The sequence below is a fragment of the Pholis gunnellus genome (genome assembly GCF_910591455.1).
Source record: "Pholis gunnellus genome assembly, chromosome: 21".
Classification (NCBI taxonomy): domain Eukaryota; kingdom Metazoa; phylum Chordata; class Actinopteri; order Perciformes; family Pholidae; genus Pholis; species Pholis gunnellus.
This window is the reverse complement of record NC_136548.1, coordinates 17,492,289-17,516,644: the sequence shown is the minus strand read 5'-3', so window position 1 is coordinate 17,516,644 and position 24,356 is coordinate 17,492,289. Positions and strand designations below refer to the sequence as shown.

The following is a 24,356-nucleotide window of genomic DNA, read 5'->3' as shown; positions in this document are numbered from 1 at the left end:
ACTGTTTTTGTTTTGTTCAGATCTTTAGGAAGACCGAGAAGAATCCCAGTTGTTCATTTCAAAATCTTTGTACAGAAAAGTCTCCCATGCGGTGGGACTTTTACCCTCAACATCCTCTATATACAGCGGTGTGCGAGCACATGGGAGGAACACCAACATGAGACATGTCAACATTTGCAAAAATATATCTTCATATTTTTTTTGCCGTACAGATAAAGTCAATATAAATAGTAAATTATACGTGGAAAATATACAGTATATGGGGACCGAACACGGATACATCGAATAGGCTGTGCCAACTTAAAGTGCGAAGATACTTAGATTTTTTTGAACAAGCCGCAAGCATTAAGGTATATTCTGACTCCACTTGTAGAGAAGGCGCTTCAACAGCAGTGCCCCGCCCTGCAGGGCATCATCATCATCATCACTCGCTTTGGGGTTAAAACCAAACACACTTTCACATTCGTATTCTCCAGCTTGATTTGTCAGCAGAGGAAATGTGAGACTGGAATGTTTTATACTTTCCTAACTGGCACGGAAACCTTGTTTTTAGAGAAGCGAAAGTGAGCCGGCATCAGTTATCCTTAACGTTCTCTCCTCACTTCAGCATCACTCTGACGACTTATCATTTATCTGTCAGATCGTTTCAACAAGCTTTTTACCGATCACTGCAGAGAAATGTACCGTTAGTGTGTGAGATAGAAAATGTCCAAGCAGGCGAACAGTATTTAAAGCTAAGTGTTGAGAATACTCTGACGCCTTTTTAGATCTCCCTGATCATTCACGGATGAACACTCGCTTTTTGACATGCAGAGCCCCCTGAACCTGCCAGCGCGCCTCTCATACCTCGTATTTTTTGGCGTACTTTGCTAAATCAACGTGTACGACACTGTGAAGCGGAAAAAAACAACAACACGATACCTGAAAACCGGGCGGAAACCACACGACAAGACTCATTACAAAACAGCAGCAACCAGAGCCGGTGATGATACGGGCAGAGCTGTCTGGAGGGCGGTCCAGTGAGGGACTCTGCATGTGGACTCAGGAGTCCAAGAGAGACCCGTGTTTTTAACTGCTTCCAGGATATAACGGGGCCCCCTGCGCTCATTTTGCATCCCTAACCTATAGATTATCACACATTGGTCGTTCCGCGTTCTGACTCCCCGTCCTGTGACGTAATCTATAAGAGGAGAGCCGTGATGTGTGCGGGCTGGTTGCCGGTCAGATCTTGCTGTTCTCCAGGTGGGAGTCGATGTGCTTGATGAGGGCGTCGTCGGGGTAACCCATGGGGAAGATCAGCTGGCAGAGAGGGCAGCTCCGCATGTCGCTCTCCTCCGTCTCCATCCAGAGCTGTGGGGGCGACACACACACACACACACACACACACACACACACACACACACACACACACACACACACACACACACACACACACACACACACACACACACACACAGGTATTAGACAACAGGATACATCTCATGCAGGCACAAACTGCACTGGATAGTATTAGTCATCGTGTGGGAGGCAACACAATTACTACTTGGTGAGTGATCATCACTTCAGACTTTAGAAATCGACCGACTCGTAGTAAATCCAGGTGGAAACTCTCATCCAGGCTCAGATTCATTGTTCAGTTTCGACAGAAGACTAATTGGAGTTTCATGTCCCTGCCTCATTTAACATTGTTATTATTTGGTACGTTTAGGAACAAAAGCAACTTCATTAGAATGAGGCAAAGATCCTGGTTTGGGTTGAATTAAGTACTTTGTAAAGGTTAGTGAACCTTCATCAATATGGATTTAAGAAACTGGTCTTTTATGTCAACGTCTTGTTGAACCATCCATCCAGTCCGGCCTTCTCCGATGGACAGCAGTCATAAGTCCTATAGCTTGTCAACAATATCGAAGCATCAATACATATTGATTCTGTGTATTTAAAACAGTTTCTGCTACTCGGATACCAGCTGTGTTTTCTGCTCTCTTCTCTCTGACAGCGAGTTGAAACACTCATATTTTATGCCCTCAATGTGTCAGTTTTTTATTCCTTAGTGTCAAAAAATGGTATCAAATACTGTAATTTTTCAAAGTATTGTAGCAAAGTTAGAAATTCCAGCTGCTGCAGGGCTTCTCCACCAACATAAACATGTTACATAAGCACATGTCGGTATCAGATATTTGCTGAAAACAACTGATGCTGCATTTTTCTTGCGAGGATAATCATGCTTAGCTTTTTAAAAAAACGGAAAGCAAAAGAATCGGCGAACATTAGCTCCATCACAAGTTTAAGAATGCTCCCCTCAAGCCGGTTCATTGACATGATGTATCTTGTTTGTTGAAGTTGGAGTTATTTCTTGACAAAGCAACAGGTAATCCGTACATCCTGTGCTTCTGTGTGCCGGATTTGGTCAACGAGTACAGTTTCTGGTTTCGGTCTAAAGCAAACCTTGCAAACCTTGATTTGAAGAAGCTGTGCACAATAATGTTTGTCAAGAAATAGTTCTGACCAACTCACTTGTAAAAAGAGAATTATTGTTATTACAGTTCTTTCTTTTACAAGATATAACATGTGAATTCATGAGCTTCGGAGATGTTGGTGTGGATTGTGTTACCTGTGCACGGAGCCGTGCGAGCTGCACGGCTAAACACTCTCGACCGATATCTAACTTCTCACCTCAAGCTCAGAAAGGAAGCGAGTGACTGTATTTCTGTAAAGTATTTACTTTAAAGGAATAGAGACATGATGGAGACAGAGGCCTTTAGAAGATTGTGACATTCAGAGGGAACAAGACTCATTGGAAAGCGTCTTGGTGTTAAAGAACACACTCATTTTCTGTGAACCAGCTCAGTAACTACAGTTGTGACAAAATGACACTTTTTAAAAAATGTACACTGCTGCAACTTCGTGGTTTCAGAATCACTCATATCTATCCAATGCGAGCTCATTTAAACAGATGCAATCGTGTTTTACCCTTAGTTTGAACTCACATTGATTGAAGGCCAGGACTGAGCGTGCTCTGCTGACATGTACCTCGGCTGCGGGTGGCAGCTGAGGGTGTTGGACCTCTGAGGGATGGGGAAGACTGAGCAGGACGCCGGGCCTCTCATGCCTCCACCGGGCGCTGCGGAGGAGAGCACGCCAAGCGTCCGCGGGGGGCTGATGGGATGCGGGCAGTGCCACTCCTCCTCATCTTCGGAGGACTGTGGGGGCTGAGGGGCCGGCGTGGAAGGCGGAGGGGGCTCAAAATGCAGGTGGGCCACCTCCGACAGTGGGAATGGCATCTCTCTCGAGTGGCGCATGGAGCTCTCCCCGAGGCCCCCGTCTCCTCCGGGGCCACCTTTATGGTGGGACGGGGAGCCTCTGTGCTGCAGTCCCCCGTGAGGAGAGCCCACGTGTTGGGGCTGCTGCTTCGCGTAGCCGTCGATGTAGGGCCGAGGCTTAGGCAGGGTGGCGACGGGGTCCAGGGAGAAGCGGGGAGGGCACTGGTAAGCGGAGGGGTCGGCCACCTCGGAGTAACTGCGGCGGCCCTGGAAGCTGGCCCTCAGGTGCTGGCTGGGAGGGCGGCAGGAGTAAGAGGCCGGCCCGTCGTTGACGTCCAGCAGGGGGGAGCGGCGGTGCATGTCCGGGGAGAGGCGCTGCAGCACCGGGGAGCGTCTCTGTTGGATCGGGGAGTGGTGTGACGGAGGCGGGACCGGAGAGTGGCGCTGCGAGATGGGCGAGTGGCGCTGAGACACCGGAGAGTGGCGCTGGTGGTGGATGGGAGAGTGACGCTGGACTGAGGGAAGAAAAAGAAACGGTTGGCTGAATATGAACATGGATGAAACATTGTTGGGCATTTTGTACGTTATCTTTTATTATTTATGATGCGATATCTGAAACCGTTTTAGAAAGTGTTAGTTTATGGTGTTGTGTATCTTTATTTCATCCTGTTTGAATTGTGCCATGAATTACACATATAATGTTCATCAATATAAAAGACAGAAAGAAGCATTTTGTCGTAAAACAATTCAAACGAGATAAAAAAATTATTAGTCTCTCGCGGTTGACGACTGCACATATTTTTTTCCAAAAGCAGGTCCCATAGGGGAATGGGAGGGACTCCGCCTCTCTATAGTGTTCTTAAAGCTTTGCTCGTGTCTCTTTCCTGCACACAAAGCACAGCTCCTTTAAAACAAATCGGTTTACTGGCCTGCTACATCCAACATCCTTTGGGATGAACTGGAACACCAACTGCCAGCCAGCCTGATGCTCTCGTGGCTGAATGGGAACAAATCCTTGCAGCCAGGTTCCAACATCTTGTGGAAAGTTTTCCCAAGAAGAGTGAAGGCTGTTAAAGCAGCAGATTAATGCCCGTGCTTTTTGAATGAGATGTAATGTTCAGGTGTCCATATACTTTTGGCTATGTAGTGTATCAGGAGGGGGAGACATTTTTGCACCAAAACAGTGAGTTAATATATATTTTATATAGTTTTTACAAACTAAACCTTCCTGCCGTACAGGATTCAGTTAAAAGAAATGCACATTATGTCCCGGTATGTATTCATAAAAAGATTAAGATCTGCACAGTTTAGTGTATTTACAAGACATGTTGATGAGTCAGTCACCCTTCTAGTCACCACTTCCCATATCAAAGAGGAAACATCATTTATTGCCGGTCGGTTGAGGTGTTAAAGAGGGCGGAGGTGTTTGTGCTCTGAAGCACTCTGAAAACCTCTGAGATGGAAACAGTCGAACGGGACTCTTCAGCTTACGCTCACTCTTCCACTGTAACGCCCAGGAGAGCTTTCAGGGCTCCTCTGATTACTTCAACAATTCACAAGAAGAAATATTTGTTTTGTTTTCAAAAAAATTGCCAAGAGGCAAAATCGCATCGTCCGCACCGTCCTGTAACTAATTAAGCAGACGTGGCGTTCAAGTCCCAGTTCCTATATTGATGTGACAAAACACGAGCTTAGGGAAACGTTTAACGGCGGGTTCTGTGTTCTCCCCACTTGTTAGCCGCGTTAAAATGCACATTTATTCATTGATTTACGCAGCGTCAGTTTACAGTTCGTACAAATGGACTGCTCAGTGAAGGCGATGCCTCTTGCTGTGTGGTAGGTTAGTAGCTGCACAGTTGTGAGACGTTCGATATGTGTGTGACTGCGTGCAGGAAGGGAAAGGTGTTGCTACTGTTTAACACTCTACAACGTGTCTGTTAGTGTCTTTTTACTCTTAAGTGAGAAAAACTGATGCAACAAATCACAACCGGAAGTTATTTTTTATGCCGTTAGACAGCCTACAGGGATGTATTAATGTTATTTTGATTAAGTGACATTTCACATTACAAAGGGCCGGCATCTGTCTAACAAGAAAATAAATTAAAGGTACATTTACAAAACATGATGTATAGATTTGGTTGGACTCAATAAATATGAACACATTTTAGTGTCTATGTATTGTTCTGATAATTGTAATCTAAATAACATTAAATCTAAAATGAAAGGCTAGTGTTCATTCTGTTTGTTGAACTGATGAGAGGAAATGAAAAGTGATTTAGTCTGTTAACTCAGCCTGAATGCATTTATTTGGTCTCTTTTCTAAAGTTTTTAACTTAGTAGTTTACAGTAACACATGAACAAAGTTATGATTTATCTCTTTAAAATGATGGTTCATATATTTAAGATGATGTAAGGTGATTCATGTACGTACACATTCGCTTCCTCATTATTTACACATAAGGCTTGTTGTGATTTGTAATTTTTTAAAAGTAGGTTCCCCAGAAAAAGGTTTGAGAAACATTAAACCGTCAGCAGTAGATACGATTTCATCAACTACTGCAGTAAAGCTATTCTTGGACAGTGAGAATAATTCTATAATATATTAATATAATACTCATTTAATTAACATGCCATTGTTCTGCATTGGGTACTTTTAATAATCATTATTTCTCTTTGAGAGCAGGACTTGTAATTGAATATTTGCTACGAGTACTTCCTCCAGCACTGAGGCCCTGAGGCCCTGTGGTGACGGTGCCACAGGTTGTTCTCCCACAGTTTCGACACACCGTATTCTTGCTAACCTGGACTAGCCTGCTGCTCCTGTGACGCTTTCCTCAGGATCTCCGTCTGCTTGGAGCTCAGCGCTTGGAGGCGTCCCAGCTCCTCCGTCAGCTCTGTGTAGGCCAGAGCCAAGTTCACCCTGCAGGGAGGGAGGGAGGGAGGGAGGCAGTTATGGCATCATCTTAATAGTTGTCGTCATAGCACAATGTTGGTGGAATGCAATTTACAAAATGTATAAGTTAATCAGAGTCCGATGGGATAAAACTGCATCTCAAATCCAAACACTGCCGCTGAATGAGCTCTGCAGCACTGACGCGGCCTCGCTAATTGAGAGGCTTATCGGCTTATATTTTTGGAGTGCATGTCGCGGCACATAATTCTGAAGTGCACAAAATCACACCGTTTCATGCAAAGATGTGTCACGAGTCTCTGAGGGGCAGCGCTGACGGAGCAACTCTATTTCAAGAACGGTAAACAAGAACGCTTGGCTTCCAATGCATCTCTCAAACCATGGCAACGGGCTGACTTTGAGTCAACTCATTAGCTCCAAACTGATCTGAGCCCCGTCATTTAAATGACTGTCAGGCAGGCGTTACACGAGCAGATGTAAGGAATAACCTCTGTGCAACTTTAAGCATCTTAAGAGACCGATGCATGTGTGTGGTTAAAAGCAGAAAAGAATCAGATCTGATAACGCACAGCTTATCTCAGATGTCTAACCAATTTTTGTAAACTCCTGCAGTCTTGACCTGAAATTCAGTCACACGCACCGACGGCGGTAGATTAAAAAGTTGATTGCCCGACTGGCGAGACGTGAAACCCTGAAATCTAACTTGAAATCTGTTGAGATAATCAGCTTATCCTGCCAGCCTGAGTCATTTGTGTCAAGACCGGCGTTTCAAAGGTTCGATTGGTTTCATGAAAGCAAAAATAAAACAGAACTGAGACAAACTTCCACCAGATATTTGTGACTTTCACACGCACGTTCAGATCCAGGTTACACACGTTTCTGTTCTGCATAACTTTGGTTTTTGCATGTTTAGCAAAACTTTAAAATTCTCCATGAACCATCTTGGTTTCCTGTATTTGTCTCCATTTGTTTCTATTTTTAATTCATATTTATTTCTTCAAATAACATGTTTTTAATGAATTACTTAAAGCACTTTAAATTGTGTGGAATTTGAATAAACTTGCGTAACTCTTATTGTCACTTCTACCTCCAAGTTTTCTATACTTAAAAGTTTAGAGAAAAAAGGTCTTGTTGTACCCGAGTGCCAGATCATTGCTACTCTCAGATCTGATGAAGCGTCTCCGAAAAAAACAATTTTCAACCTCTTAATCAGAATTTGACTCGGCTCATTCCTCCGTAGAGATGGTGGCAGATAAACGTCTGCATAGATGGGAAAATATGTTAACTTCCACTGCAGCACCAACAAAGAGAAGAAAAACACTTATCCTGCCTTCACAGCAAATAAAACACACTGTCATATTAAGAGTATGTTCCCCAGCACACCCGCGCACTCACTTAATTAAGTCTTCTCACTGTGTGTATGTGTGTGTGTGTTAAGCCTGCTACTTGGGTATGTATTAAAATAAACCCTGCAGATTTTTTTTATTAATAACAGCAGATTTTTGAGCTACGATCTTATTCTGCACCTCTTTACATTTTATCTGCAAAGATGTGCACTGAAAAAACGAGCTAGCTGTTTTTAGCACCGCACGCTGATACAAATTTATCACCCCGATATTATTTAAAATAAAGTCAGGCACCCCATTTCAGGGAAGCTCACAAGCTGGAGATAAGTCATAACTTCCACTGGTTAGTTGGCTTTTGCTGGTGGCCCACCTAGTTTTCCACTGACTCTGCTATGACTCAGACAGAGTGGGGTCTCGAACCCCCTTGTCACCCACCACCTTAGAACAAACAACATCCCTCATTTTTGGTAAAGGTTGTTGGAACCTGGTGCTGACATTGAGATGATTCAGGGTCATCGGAAGTCTCCTCCAAAGCTTTCAATACCTTTAGTGCGTCAGTAGGAAAACAGCAATCGAAAGGTTACTTACTGGCAACTTGCACGGTGGGTGGCGCATAAAGTATAATATTGATATCGCCCAAAAGGATTTCTCTCAGGTGAATCTCAGCTCCAGTTCTGCTTGGACTTCTTCCTTTTCTAATTGGAGGTGTACACCGAATTTCTCGACAGTTTAGATGCATGCACCTCTTCCCTTTTCACACTTGTGCCGGCTCACTTTTCAACTTTGCTGGTGTGTTTCGACAAACTGTGTCGGGGTCGGGCTGCGACACCTCTCGCAGCGAAGCAGACGTGTGAACACCTGCACGCATTCTCTCAGAAAGTCTTTGAAATCAAGTTTGTTTTGGTCTCTGCATGTCTAAAAATACTTTTAGACATTTTCCTGCATGCGCCTGTTCTTTTTGCATTTATTTTTGTTTCCTTTTTTGTTTTCTTTCTTTTGCTTGTTTGTGTGTAACCGCGCGAACATACTGTACAATGTACAGTACAGCGCGTAGGAGGGGCGTGATGATTGCAGATGCAGCATTGATGGAAGATTGGCGCCTCTGAATCGATCAGATACAAGGGTGGATGTGTGTGTGGGAGATGAAGTGAAGAGCGTGTGGGCAGGAATCCGACCTCTGACCCGATCAGACGTTTCAAAGAAAGAGCCGTCACTGCGGCTGCCTGCGAGATCGGAGCTCCTCTTTGTTGGCTTAGAGTAATAATAAACCTTCCGCAGCTCAGTCGCTCACATCGAGGACGCGGCCTCGAGGGGGAACGAACGGTTAAATACTCTGCGATGTGGCCGTAACAAATACTCTCATAAACTTCTTACTGTGGTTTTGGAAAAAGGAAGATATTCATGGTCGTGAATCTTGGCTGCATGCCTTCGGCCTCATGAGGGGACGTGTTAAGAAACGGACGGGGCTTTTCACACTCGCATGAGGCACTTTCAGCCGAGCACAGAGAGGTGTCAAACAGTCCTCACGCTAAGTCACAGTGCACCAAACATCCAGAGTGACGGGCTTTGCTACACGGTAACTGCAAGTGTTTTTTGGGGGGATTTCCAGAAGCTAAACGTTGTGGTTTTTCAAAAGCCAGGCTCAAACTTTGTCATTCCTTCAATGTTTTTTTTTTTGTAATTTCCAACAAAATATAGGAAGAAATTAAAATCATCATGTCGTGACTTATTGGAAATAGTCTCACTTTCTGAAAGCTGAAGAGGGATTAGTCAGTCGCTCTGTTTATTGTAGTAAGGGGGGGGGGGGGGGCAGTGTGGCTTGTGGTTGGTGAGGGTGAGGGCATCCCGTTCACGTAATACTGGTTCTGAGTGATGCACACAAAAACGTCATTTCATTTGACTGGTTGTAAGATTATTGCCACAAACAAGGAGAGGAAAGAAACCTGACAAAAACAGAATGGAAGAGAACATTTGTTTTGCTTTTTAGAAGGTGAAGGTTTCATCAATTCATCAGTTCAGTTGCTGCCAACAACAATCTCAAAGTGTAGCAGAGAAGCTTTAAAAGTATCACAGAAACCCATTTACTCACAAAACCATCAGTTTCATAAAACGCCAATTTCCCCCGACAGAAGCTCTTAAAGGAATACTTTACCCCTGAAAATGACGATTCATGTATCAAATACTGTGTTACCTTGAATTCTTAAAGAAAACAGTGTTTGTGCCTCCACGGGGAACAAAACATCCGTTAAACTCTAAAACAACTCATTCCAATGCTCACTACTTCACAAACGCATGCATCTTCACTAAACCCTTTAAATTGTGAATAGACTGGATACATTTCACCGTGGAGGCATGTGAGAAGAACAGACGTTTTCCTTCCAGAATTCAAGGTGAGTAACCGATGGTCATGTGGTGAAGTAGTCCTTTTAAAATGCTGCTGATTATCAGGGCAAAGGTCGTGTGTTACTGCGCTCCACAGCACATGCAAAACCCTCCGTATCAATCTGTGCAGTTTACTCTAAATGAGCCCAATTACAAGAAAAAGCAGCAGGAAGCAGAGGAGAGGCACTGTAGGTTCTCAGTGGGAGTTTGTGATATTGTTGAGTAAAACCAAAAGGTGACCAAGGTCTGGAAAAAAGCAGTAGGCTTCCACCACACACTCGGAACCAACCTCTCTTTGCTGCCACAGCGTTTACTTTCAGTTTGTCTCCCCATCGAAACACTTCTGGGGTTTCACTGTGTGGGAGTCATTTGCCCAACCTGCTGTGGTTTTGACTCTTCATTGTACCTGTAGCACCTCGTAAACAGCCACGCAACATGGGGCCATTTTTTTATAAAGACATGAACATGAGCTACTTCCTTTTCTCGCTCATGTGCTGTAAGCGAGTGGAAACACTTGAATGCCCGCTGTTGCTCTTTTTGTGTGGTTTCAGGTGTAAGAGCGGTAGATTGATGCCGTTTATAGAGGAAGTGGTTCTGCGCTGTGCTTACACTGCCCCCTACTGCTCAGACTAATCTCTCCTGAGCAAATGTTGAATAAGAAACAATGGTGTTACAGTCGAGTGCACTTAGTAAATGCAGCGTTTGTGTACAAAGAAGAACACTCCTTTAGTTAATGCTGGGTTTGAACCCAGTTAACCAGCGATGGCGAGCTCGTCTTGTTTCTAATGAGGCCTCTGGAGGTCAAGCTGCAGATGATGCTCAACCAATGTCTCTCTCCTTCCTGACACCTTTCCTTCCATCGTTCCTGGTTTCCTTTCTTTCCCTCCCTCCCCTCGCCCAGAAGATCGGCTGTGGTCACTTACTGCTCATCTCCCACCTTTTTTATCCACTCCACATCACACTGCTTGCACGGAGAAGTCATTTCCTGCCGAAGTAGAGCGTGAAATTAGATTAGCATGCGGGTGCTGGTAGAATATTGGACAAAATCTGACAGCAGGAGCACATCGAGGCAACATGTCTGAAGGTAACATCGTCAGAAATAAAGAGGACGAGGATAAATATTATTCAAGCACTGTGTGTGTGTGTAATTGTGGACCTTTTTATGGTTTTATGTGTGTAGGTGAAGTCCTCCATAAAGCCCAAATTTGTTTGCAATGTTGCTCCAACAAAGAGAGAACAACTGTATTGGAACTTAGCACAAGGACTGGAAACAGGGTGAAACAGCTAGCCTCGCTCTGTAGCAAGGAACCAAAACCCTCCAACCAGAACCAGGTGGCAACCTCCGGTTCAGAAGAGTGAAGCCAACGCTGACCTGCATTCTCTCTAATGTCCACCAGGGGGCGACTCCTCCGGTTGTATAGAAGTCTATGAGAAAATGACTCTACTTCTCTCTTGATTTATTACCTCAGTAAACATTGTAAACATGAGTTTATGGTCTCAATCTCTAGTTTCAAGTCTTCTTCAATACAGCATGATGTTCATTTAGTACATTATGGTCCATTTAGAGTCAAACAGACCATAAAGCAGGGGATGCTTTAGGGCGGGGCTACACAGTGATTGACTGGTCATTACTACAGCGTTGTCCGGTCTGGGTGTTGTCAATGTTTTCGTCTTAGAACTTTAACCATTGCACAGTGTGTTTTCAGTTCATGAAGGTTAATTGCAACATTTTTGGTCGCCTAAAAATGTCTTATTCAGCGTATTATTCATCCTCTCGTGTCAATTCTGGTTGCGAAAAAAAAAAAGATGGCGACGGCCAAAGTGCTGAACTCGAGGCTTCAAAACCTTAGTCCACAAACCAATGGGTGTCACAGTTATTGTGTCTACTTCCTATTAACAGTCTATGACCAGAACTGTTTATTTCATCCCCCGTTTCCAGTCTTTGTGCAAAGCTAAGCTCATCATTTGACATTTCTCTTAATACTTCTCACACAAAACAAGGAATGTATCACAAGAAAAGCACTGCTTCTCTGACAACATCAACACTGACCCTGTCCCTCTGGCTGTTCTGCAGCATCCTCATGTCCTCCTTCAGTCTCTCACACTCCCCCTTCAGCTCATCTTCCCTCTGACACGCCCCCTGGGCCTCGTGCCGCGCCCCCTCCAGCTCAGCCTCCAGCCGCTGCAGCTTCAGGTCGGACAGAGCGTCCAGGCTACGGGAGCTCTGGAGGGTCAAAGCTGGACAGTCCAGCACTGGGAGCAGAGAGAGAGAGAGAGAGAGAGAGAGAGAGAGAGAGAAACGAAAATACTTAATTTTCACTGCTTTTGGCCCTGACTAATGCAGCGTTCTTTCTAATCTTCCGTCCACGGTTGTTGTACAATAGATGAGTGTGAGAGAGCAGAGGAGCTGACTTCTTCCAAGGGCAGCGTCTTTCACTGTGTACCTGGGTGATGTGATGTGCGTGGGCATGTTAGTGATTCAGCTCTGCTCACAAAGACTCACACTCAGTCCTTGAGCCAGAAGACACTGGAGCGGCACATCTTCTTTTATATCCCAGCTCCTCCTGCCTCCTCTTGCAAACACACACTGTACACGGATGTGTTCCCACATTCATACACACACCGCTCTTAATCAACAATAATACCTGGCATGCTCTGACTCCTCACACACAAAATGAAGGCGGGACACTGCAGGCAAAAACATTGGTTATCATGCACTGATCAATTGTGGGAATCTTCTTTTAAGACTGGAGGGAAGAAAACATTCAAATTACACATTTAGATGTTTATTTCACTATTTTGTCTGTTTGTGTCTGTAGATTTCTCCTAAACTCACCAAAAGTTACCATTAGACAATGCCTCATTTGCATATTCAATTCAATTTGAGGACCATTTAATAGTACAGGTCTGATTCCAGAGAGGAGAGAAGTGACGGTGACGTCAATATGTTTGATTCTTTATGTATTTTCTTTAAGATAAGAGACTACAGGCAAAAAGCTGCTTTTCATGTGTGGGTCAATTTGAGATTTTGGGCTATTTTACATCCATAACATGTCTTGTTTCAGACTAGAGGAAATAAAACATACAAAATACACATCTAGATGTTTATTTCACTACTTTGTGTATTTGCATCCGTAGATTTCTCTTAAATATGATATCGTTAATGTAAGTAATGAACGTGGGAAGTTTCATGGAGATATCTATTAGCTAAATGTTTTAACCTTTTGTGGTTTCTCCCCTTAAGGACCAAAAAACGCCTTTTTTTCCATTAAAGATGAGTTTGATGCAGGAGGATACCTCCCCTTCACTCAAGTACACCATCAGTGTGTGTGTGTGTGTGTGTGTGTGGGGGGGGGGGGGCATCTGTTGAGGTGGCAGTGACACATTTCTTCCAGGTTTCCATCAGCCACCCACGACGTCTAAAGTGTAACACAATCTTGGCGAAGCTTTAGCAGAATTCAAGGTTTTATTCACGTGCAGTGAAAGCAGTGTGAGTGACCCGCCTTTTGTTTGAAGCATCTTTAAAACGTTTACATGTTTCCCATGCAGGAATTGATTTGCATCGTAATCATTTGACTTATCTCACAGGTTTGCTAGCATTTGGTGACACAGACTCACTACAATAGAGATCACTCGGCGGTGCAGATGGAAGCAACAGGCTGAATGATGCTGAGAAATCCTCCAAATATACAGAACCAGGCACTGACAAACGTTCGGATTCTGGAGGTCTCTATTCCTGCGACTGTGATTGGGGAGCTGGAACAAAATGTCCCAGCTGGTTCTCTCCAACAGGCCGAGGATTAACTTGACCTCAGTGTTATTTTCTGGCCAGATTTTGGGATTTTGATGGCAGAGAAAATATGAGCAGTGATTAACTGAGACGGTGTCTCGGCTGGTTAAATGTACTTTGTACTGTATTTATCGTACAGTAACTAAAATGGGTTTCAGAGTTGAGTAGTGAATGTGTGTTGTTTGCTAAACACATTGAAGCTTGACATTAAAAATACAACACTCTAATATCAACCACCTGCTCCCAGAATGCACCTGTGCAAACACCTGTAAGCAGTTAGATTATTTATTTTATTTTACAGAGAGAGTTAGAGGACTATAATTGTAAGATGCTGTATTTTTTATTTACAGTAGAATACTGTAATTTTAATGTCATCCTCAGTTAAAGTAAATGTGTTTTTTATTGGGAACAAACGTTTGTGTTTTAAGTCTATCGACTCAGGTAATAGTGTTTGATACTCAGCACATCAGTTGTTGTGTGGACAAAGCTATTTATTTGGTCATTTTTAGAAGAGTTTGAGATTAAAATCTCTTTTTCAAGGGAGACCAAGCCAAGATAGATGTTGAATGAAGTGTTTGCTTTCACATTTATATTTTGTGTATACATATTTTGTGTTAAGAGTTTCGACAAATAGAGGCCCCTGTTGCACAAATTGTGTTTTTTGCAACAATTGCAATTGTTTTGCAATTGCAACAAACAGTAAATTCCACGGTTCTCTCTGAAAATGGAGATAACGTCAGTAATGGTGGTAACAGGAATCGTCGTTGGCTGTGTTGTAACCATCAGAACCTATTGATAGTAAAACCAGAATACCCGCACATCTCAGCTACAGATGGAGGAGATGGAGGAGATGGAGGTGATGGAGGAGAGAGGCGACCGTCACTCACTGTGTGCGTCGGGGCCGGCGTGCAGCTGCAGGTACTGCATGTCTTTGCTGTGCAGCTGCATGTTGAGTTTCTGCAGCGAGTTGTCCCTCTGCCTCAGAGCCGACTCCAGGCCCAGGATACGCTCCACATGCTTCTCCACCAGGCCGGTCTGCAATCACACACATTCATTTTTTATTCTAATCCACCAATTGCATTACGACGATGCAGGATTCAAACACTTATGTACCAAACGTCTTTGATTGTGGGCCACAAAAGTTTGTTCTTGGTGAAATTTTCATTTTTTAATTTTCAGTGTGCAAAATACACACACGATAAAATACATATTCATAACATACAAATATGGTTAAAGGTCAATGAGGCCCAGTAGGAAGCTGGAGCCACAGACTCGGGGTGACATTGAGACACTGTGGCAGTTCCAACATCTTTGGCGCACCTCGTCCCCGTAATCACTGTGTGCCCACATAAAAACTGCTGAGGCTGCTCGGCGTGAGCTGCTCGGCGGACTTCACTGTCATATGAGAGGGTTTATTATCACAGAGGGGTTCTGGGAAAGAGCAGCCAGCCAATCTGTTCAGTTGGACGGCGTCTACCTGGGCTGCATCCACTTTGATTTGTAGCTCCGCCACAGAAATGTGTTCGTCCTCACAGTTTGAAATACGCACGTGTCTAAATGAAAGGAGTTAGAGCGTGAAGCTAAAGAACGAATCTGTGATTGTTTCTTTTAAATGATGGGAAGTTGCAGCATCTTGGACAACAAACAATAATGGAATCATTTAGAGATGGGTGTGTCCTTCCAGTCGATCATGTGTTGTCTCTAGAATGACCTTTCTCTCTGAAGGGCTGTTGACTCAGAATAAGAAGTGATGAAACGGGTTTGCTCAGAAGCAATTACTCTGAAATGAGCAGTGTTGTCGACAGTGCCAAGTTAAAGTGAGCCAATGCACTTCATGAAGTGACTCTTTTCTTTTTGGTCGCACTATCAGAGGGGCGAATGTAACAGTCAGTAGAGAGAAAAAGCAGATGTAGTTAATTAGTTTCTTACAGAAATACAGAAGAATTTATCAAGAATCTGATGTTTTTAGTTGCATATTTGTACATCATACAACCCCTTTTAAAACTATCCCTTTACCAAAGAGAGGTGTTCATTTGTGAAGATTGTCTTGCTGAACAAAACGTGTAAGCATCATAATCGTTTAAAGTTTATTTTCTGCAATACTCCAAAATCTAATGGAAGAATCCAGTCGAGGGGACCAGCGTGACGCTAACTTCCTGTTTAGCCTACAGAAATATGTAATATATAATAACGGGAAAGGGTCAAACACAAGAAGCACGATGTTGTCTAGAACATTACTGTCATTGTGTAGCGTTAAGATTTCTCCTGAAGTCACAAACATCTCTGCCCAGACGTGTCCACATACTTCTGGCCACGTGGTGCTAACTAAAATATGACCATCTCTCATGTTCATCGCCAGTACATGATGTCATCCACGCCGGCGTTTACATTTCATATTCAGCAGAATGTGAAGCTGTAAGAATTTATTTATTAATGGAACATATGGCTCCTGCACACAGTGCAGCGGACCGAGTAACGTCTCTGACCATCTTGTCGAGGTCCCTCTGGAGGTTGCTCTTCTCCATGTGGATCTTCTCGTAGGCCTGGATCACGTCCTCCAGCTGCTCCTCTCTCTCCTTCCTCTTCTGGAGCTGAAGCAGCGAGGTACAGACAGATAAAAAGAGCAACGTCAACAACAACAACAAAGGCTTGACATACATTTACTTTTTGTTCCCTTCTTTGTCAGTTCTCAAACTTCCTCCCAAAAGAGAGCGAGAGAAAACTTCCATTTCCTCTCAGAAGCTGTTGTGTAACCGAGCAAATTTAGGACACGGAACTCCTGACACCTCAGCACGCCCGCCTCCCCCATCTCCACAAACGGGTGAATGATGATTTCCACAACCATCTTCGGCACTGTTTTGAATAATGAATTTTCTCGGTGTCTTGCTGATCCATCACGCTGTGGCTTAATGAGGGGGGTGAATGTCGCTGGATGGCATAATCACATACTCTCTGACAGGCCAGAGAGCGGAACGCCGCGGCGCTCCGGGTTGACTGAAAAGGGGGGAGCTTTTTAAAGCAGAGCGAGGAAGTGTTGGAAAAATATGGTCACTTTAGACAACTGAGTGAGAGTGAGACAAACAAGAGAGGACCAAGAGGTTATCGCTGCTGTGTGCAGCGTGTCTATGGTAACATATGCTTGTAGGAAAAGCGGCACCGAGGTGTTGGGCGGCTTGTCGACAGCATCGTGACTGAGAGTAAGGAGATTTTAATACCCAAAGATGTTCTCATTATCACGCTTTACATTTCAGTCTGGATTCGGTGTGTGGGCGGGGCTTGTTGTTTCAAACGACCTCTTGGGTTCAAAGCTGTTTGGTTAGTTTTAATTAGTTAGTTTGAAACAGTTGATTTGATTGCAGTGTGTGTTTTCATCATTGAGGTGATGAATTCAAGGTGCCACTTTGAATGTTGTTGAGAGGAGAGTAAAGACGAGAAGGGTCGCTCATCCTTTTGGCCACTATCTCTATCAGTTCATGTTAAAGTAAAGCGCTGTGCTCTGAGAACACAGTGGCGTTAGCCAGGTTTACATGCACACGCAGTGCAAATTTGAACATGAATTTCCAGAGAATCTGCAAAAACAAAATGCAAATTAATTTGCGTTTCCACCCACTGCTGCATGTGTCCACACACCACTTGCTGAGGGAAGACTGATGGAGTGAACTCTATTTGTTGTCGCAAATGCGAAATACGTGGGGTCTCGAGGGGGAGGGGGGGGGGGGGTCCGAGACCCTTTGATTGGAACTTCAGAACCCCTGAAAGCTCTAAAAATCATAAGACAATTATTTCTCACTTGCAATTGTCACTTTAATGTCCTTCAAACGCTTAATGCCCAGCTGTTTTCATTATTTAAACTGCAAAACATGTGGTCACAAATGCAAAGTGTCCACAGCCTAGTTGTGTGTGTGTGTGTGTGTGTGTGTGTGTGTGTGTATGTGTGTGTGTGTGTGTGTGTGTGTGTGTGTGTGTGTGTGTGTGTGTGTGTGTGTATGCTCAACGTGGCACGTTTCCTCACTCTGAACTCCCGAAGTCAGACCCATGTGACCTTGTGTGTCCCACGCTAATCTCCTCTGCTGCTCCCTTAAACCATTTCCTTCCTCTTTCTTGCTCTCTAGCTCTTTTCTCTTTTTTTTTCTTTTTTTTACCGCTACCAGTTTTACCACTGCCTTCCTGTGTCAGTCGTTTCTCATTTATATTTCCCCCTGCTCTCGTTCACACAGTCATAGAAAATAGAGTTGCAAGCGAGGCGAACGAGCGGTCCAAGTACATTAAGGGCGCTGCCGTTCTTCTCTCTACGCTCAAGTGGAAAAGTAGTAAAACGGATTCCTTTGGAGTGCCGTCTGTGAGTAATGTGCACACATCTTGTTTTACATTTTAAATTAAGTATATAAAGCGTGATGTAAAACCAATCAATTTCATTTATACTTAACTTTACTTTAACTTTACGACTATCTGAGCAGTGTACAGCTAAAAGACGGATGTAAATCAAATCCTTCACATTTTATTGGACCGCTAAAAAATGGACGGGCTGAGAGTTCAGCATGATACGGAGTTACAGAGGACTGTTTGTTTCTTTGTGCTCATTTTGAGTTGCTTTTTAGTTGCTTTGTGTCTCTTTGTGGTTGTTTTGTGACTCTTTGCAGTTGCTTTATGTCTCACATATTTAGTTTTTCTTTAAAGAAGAGATTAGAATTAGATTTTGCATGTGTTGTTAAATGACCGTGGTTGTGATCTAAAAGGGTTTTAAAGGCATTTTTCATTTCATCTCGACTTTAAGGTGCTCACAATCAGCAAATTCTTGGCCACGTTTGTTCACAATTATAGTGCGTCTCAAAAATAGAACATGAAAATCCCACGTCCCAGTGCTCCTTGCACGGTTTCTTTAAAAGCTCACTCAGTCTTTTTTGCTCTGATTAATTAGTTCTGGACATCTTTCAGCGTATGTCCACCAGGGTTGGCCTCAATTTTTCTTTTCTTTCAATTAATTCACATGTAGGGAGGGATTTCTGCACTGAGAACAAACCTTTTGGTGTTCTGAGGTTTTAATTTTATTCAGTTTATTTAAATGATTCCCCTCTTATTTCGTACATATCTGCCTTGTCTCGTATCTCCTCTCCCACCTCCCATGTCCCCCATCCTCCCCCCTCTGTCTCCCCCCCTGTCCTCGTCTCTTCTCTCACCTCGTGGGTCAGGACGTTGACTCTCTGCTGCAGGCTGCCATTCTCTGAGTGCAGCAGCGCCGTCTCCTTGCTCTCAAAGGAGCAGTAGGAGTTGGTGTCCTCCCCAAACTCATTGATCATGGGGAACTGCAGAAACAGAACACAAGTGAATCACATTAAAGAACCATAGAATTAGACGTGTTATGATAAGACTAAGAGTGGAGAGAACAAGGATGCAGTGCTTATTTATGATTTCTTAGTTTTTCCTGCTGTTTTCTGCAATTTTTTTATGATTTCACGCTGAGATCATAAAAGATGAATCTTGTATCGACTGCTTCTGTTTGCCCCAGATATCACTCAGAGGATCAGCGTGTTTTAACTCGTGTCATGTTTTTTTTTTCCGTCATGAACTAGATTTTATTTTCTCCTTCTCCTAAAGTAATCTGTGAAGTTAGCACGTTGCTTTGATTGTACTTTTGAATTTCTTCCCGCACAATTAAATCTGGGACGGGCGTGTTTGTCCGTCCATCAGTTACTGTGTTCTTCCATCTGTTCATATTTCTTGACTAAACTTTCTGAAATGATGAATACTTTTTCAAAATGAGAGTTGTTTTTTTTCTTTAATTTTTTTGCCAATCACGATATCTCAGAAATAATATATCAGATTTTCTTAAATAAGTCCACTGTGTTATTTTCATAAATATACTGATGAGGCAAAAGGGAACAGCTGGTAATATATTATGAGTAGTTAGTGTCAACAAACACAATTAAAAGACCAAAACCAACAATACATTAGTTTGTCTCTCAATACATTCTGACTTCCTGTCTGTGGCTCATTGGTTTCTACTGAAGATGTAAATCTTTATAAACAGCTCACAAACATATGGTTTGATTTCCTAAAACAGCTGGTCACTGTAGTTTTTAACTTACTTACACACAATGAAATAGTGCATTTGTTCAGGACTATTTTCAGCGGCGGATTAATTCACATTAGGTATTTTAGTGGCAGCAGGACGGTGTGTGTGTGTGATGGAGTCAGAATAAACTACAGTGTGTGTGTGTTCATGGTGATGGAGGAGCAACAGTGAGGCTCACTGATGTGTTTTTAATGGAGCTCTGTGGCTCAGAGCTTTGATACATTCACAATACATATTAGAGACAAAGAATATTATCATTATGACGATTATTATTATTGTTAATGTCAGTGTTATCAATATTAATATCATTATATATTATTTACATCTTATTGCTGCTCATGATTTATGGGGGAAACATATTAACTGTTTTATATGAAATGAGGTACAGCTATGATGCTGCAGCATTACACATAAACATTTATATTATGCAGAAATAATTGCATTTTCATGCAGATACGATCGATTATGTAATCATAACGATGCATTTATGGGCTGCACCGCTGTTGTTTTACTTGTGAAGTGAGCGATTTGTCTGGTAATGGTGCTAAACTGTTGTCTGGTTGCAGACTCCTGTGATCGAAAACACGACAAGTTATATAACTGCATGTGGTTCGACCTAAATGAACACATTTACATTTAGAGTGCCTGCCGTAAGCGGGGAGGGCTTTTCATTTTCCGTACGAAGTCGTTGCAGCTGATGCAATGTCTATTTGAGGAGCAAACAACCCTTTTCCATTTAGCAGAACACCTCTCTCTGCTCAGTTAACAGTAAATGTTCGCAACAAGAGTCAAACCCCCCCAGGAGTTCCAAGACTCCTCGTACCGCCGAAGCATCGGGAGCGCTAACAACCTCACTGCTCACCCATGTTCAGAGTAGCAGGAAAGCACTTCCATCTGCATCATTACAGCAGCTGTACTCGGGCATCTTGTGTGTGTGGAGAAAAGCCTGCAACAACACTAGAAAAGAATCCAGAGCTTTGCGGATGAGCAAAAGGTCTTCCCGTGTGGGAATTTGGCCTTTTCAGGAGCCAATATGATTATATTGATTGATTTTCCAATTTTAAAAAAAAGGCACTTGCTATATTTGCAGAGTCACAGGTGTGACGGCTCCGGCTCCAAACACCAACACCTGTCTCTTTGGGAATGGGCCCTGAACAAACTGCCGCCTGCGAGTAAGTCAACAGCGATGTGGCAGCCTGCAGCCTCCAGTAACAGCTGCTCACTAACAGGACGCAGGAGTTCTGCACTGACACGGACGTCAGGAGAGGGAAGACGCAGTCAAACTGCATTTCCATCAATTTCTTAACTGGAAAAACCCTCCGCCAACCTGTCAAGTTGCAGTTTACATCCTATGTCTGTCCTAAAATGTCATCACTTCACCATTTTATCCCGTTAAACATTTGTGTGACATTGTCATAATTAGCTTATGAATTCTTGAGTTATGGCCAAGAACATGATTGGTGAAGTCACGGTGCTGCTGAATTATCACGTTCACGAGAGAGAACATAAATATATTAGAAGCATCAGCACTAATCCTCCGCTGTTTGAATTCAACTCAAACATCACAGATGATTCAGTTTCCCCAACCGACCGTATCCCTCGTAGACCAAGATGCAGCCACAGCCACAGCAACAGCAACAGCCACAGCAACAGCCACAGCAACAGCAACAGCCACAGCCACAGCCACAGCCACAGCAACAGCAACAGCCACAGCAACAGCCACAGCCACAGCAACAGCAACAGCCACAGCCACAGCCACAGCCACAGCCACAGCAACAGCCACAGCAACAGCAACAGCCACAGCCACAGCCACAGCCACAGCAACAGCAACAGCCACAGCCACAGCAACAGCAACAGCCACAGCAACAGCCACAGCGTGCATCTTTTTGGGAATTCCTCAGCATTTCAAGTACAGCAAACTCTCTGACAACTTTTTATCATTTGAAGCTTTTCGTTCTCTTTCCTCTCAGACAAACGAGTGCTTCTCATACTCATCTTCTCTCTCTCTCACTCACTCACTCACTTGCCTTCAGCACTAGCTGAAGGCAGAGTGGGTACATTACATCATATAATTCCTAGAAAAAGTGAAACACCACACACTCGTATTAATATGAAGAACATCCAGGATTCTTTTCGGTAATCCTCCTTTGTTCTTAATTGAGGCAATGTATCTCTCCCTTGCGCTCTGCATCATTATCTCCTCTTACTCCTTCGTTCCTCTTCATCTCTGTGTGTCTTCCACTGCATCTTTCCGCTCGTTTAACTCCTTCTTTCCACTTATTTTTTTCCACTTTTCCTCACTTTCTGTCCTCCCACGCTATTTCTTTACGCTGTATATGAGTCTGTTGGCCCAGCAACTGCTAAGCGGTGGATTTCTGCCTCACCTGCTTTCTCATCCAACCGGAGAAAAAGTGTTCTGGTGTCCGCCGCCAAGCAATCAGGCCTGAGCTTTGCTGAAATGTTACTCCGTTATCTAAAATGACATCCAGAGTAACGTTCTGAAGAGTGAGATAAGACTTGTGCAGCTCATTTTCTCTGCTCCCTCGTGAGGCTCTGGATGAGCTCTGGACTCCCTTTGACGAGACCCACGTAGCTCATTACCCGCTGAATCCATTTCACCAATAACCTTTGTTTTACTTTATTAATAAAAACAATATTGGATTGTCTGAAATCATAACAGGCACTAAATAAGTTGATGAACCAAGAAGAAAAAGTGTTTTATAATCGATAACGTATATAGTTGCAGCCGTAATATCTCAAGCAAACCCAAGAAGAATCTACACACAACCACGTCTTACCTTAACACTCTGTGTGTGTGTGTGTGTGTGTGTGTGTGTATATATATATATATATATATATATATATATATATATATAGTTACGCCACATTAAGCCTACATCTACATTCAACTTGTACATTTTACAATCGCTGTCCACCTGTCGACCACAAATATATGTTATTTGATGTCTTATTATCTTTTTGTATCGTATCTATTGTGTGATTTTCTTTATGTATATTTAATGAGGATTGTTGGAATGAACCTGATATTTGCTTCTCTGTAATTGCTGTGCACATGACGGTAAATAACTTGAAGAGCCCGTTCAGCAGCGCCGCTTCCTACGACCGGGGACGGGTTTGTTGACAAATCCGCCGGCTCTGCCGACACAGTTTGCACACCGAGGTCCAATTACAATGCGGATGAAATCAGTTAAATCCAAAGACCTTCAGACCTTTCCTCATTATCTACATTCCCATGTACAGATTGCATGTTATTACCAGGTGTAAGTGGGGTCCATCGTTACTTTAAAGGTCTGTGTTTGCTCCTGTGGGCGACTAATTCAGTTTCAACTAGAGCTTATGTGTGCAGAACCCTTTTAATAGCTGCTCTGTTGGCTCTGTTGGCTCCCAGTGCTACTCACGGTTGTTGCTTTATATTATTTTTTACTTAAACATTCTTTCTCCCGTTTGTTCCCCGCTGGTCCCGGATCAAAGCCCACCAAAGCGTTCTCTCCTTTTATCTTTGTGTACCATCTCCCTGCCTCCATTATGCTTTAAGGGTGGACGGCTAACTCCAATTTTTAAAAGACTAATACATCTAAAAAAACAAGCTGGCCTCATCCTTGTCTGCACTGGGACAGCAATATTAATTAAAAGAAGTGACAGCTCTTCACCTTGATCTCGTAGATCTTGAGCTTCCTCTTGATGCTGGTGTTCTCGCGCTCCAGCAGGGCCAGCCTCGTCTTGATCTCCTGGTAGGCGCTGATGAGGGCGAAGTGGGAGGCCGAGTAGACGTCGTCGGGGGGCGAGGAGTGCCACGCCACGCCGCCGCAGCCGTCCTCCTTCAGGCCCCCGGCATCGCCGCCGCCTCCTCCCAGGAGCCCCAGCTCCCCTCCACCGAACAGAGACTGCATCGCTCAGGGCCTCAACCTGGAGACAGATGGTTATTTGCTCGTGAATTATTAAATCACCAGATTGCTTCCATTCAATTTAACGTCCCTGCCAAGAAATAAAAACACCATTTCATAATCCCGGCACGGGTCAACTGTCGGTGCCGCTGCAGCAGCGCTAAAAACATCACGCAGGCGGCTTCTCGCAAACAAACAAAGCAGAACAAAGCAGTCGGTCAGATTTCTGGCACACACACAAAATATTCAAAAGCAGAGAGTACAGAGAGAAAGAGACGGGAGGCAGACGCTGTTCTTCCGTGAGAAATATTAAAATGACTCAGTGAATAATTGTACATTCATCAGACAAGGCCCTGAGTCACATTATCACATTGAGTTTGTTTGTGTGCACAGGTTTGATTTGTGACATTTACATTGAAACAAAGAGATTCATTCATCCCCCCGTTTCATCAAGCTGTTGTTCAGACTTTAGAAGGCGGCGCATCAAGTCGGTGCAAAGATGCAAAAGGGAGTGGACGCGAATAGATGGAGATTTGTCCAAAGAAGCGAAGTGAAGACACGACGTGAAAATGTTTTGGAATGCTTCGGCTTCATGACTCCAAATCAGGAGTACACACACACACACACACACACACACACACACACACACACACACACACACACACACACACACACACACACACACACAC

The 24,356-nt window shown here is 43.6% G+C and overlaps 1 protein-coding gene across 1 annotated transcript; it reads right to left on the bottom strand.

Annotated features, from left to right (window-relative positions):
* Positions 1-1,221: 1,221 nt before the first annotated feature.
* tbkbp1 (TBK1 binding protein 1) lies at positions 1,222-23,673 on the bottom strand (the record flags this gene model as incomplete). Its single annotated transcript, XM_079182414.1, has 9 exons — positions 1,222-1,350; positions 2,988-3,775; positions 6,062-6,180; positions 10,823-10,884; positions 11,950-12,152; positions 14,577-14,724; positions 16,176-16,280; positions 18,867-18,992; positions 23,434-23,673. The coding sequence occupies 9 exons, from the start codon at positions 23,671-23,673 to the stop codon at positions 1,222-1,224; spliced, it is 1,920 nt and encodes a 639-aa protein (XP_079038540.1).
* Positions 23,674-24,356: the final 683 nt, after the last annotated feature.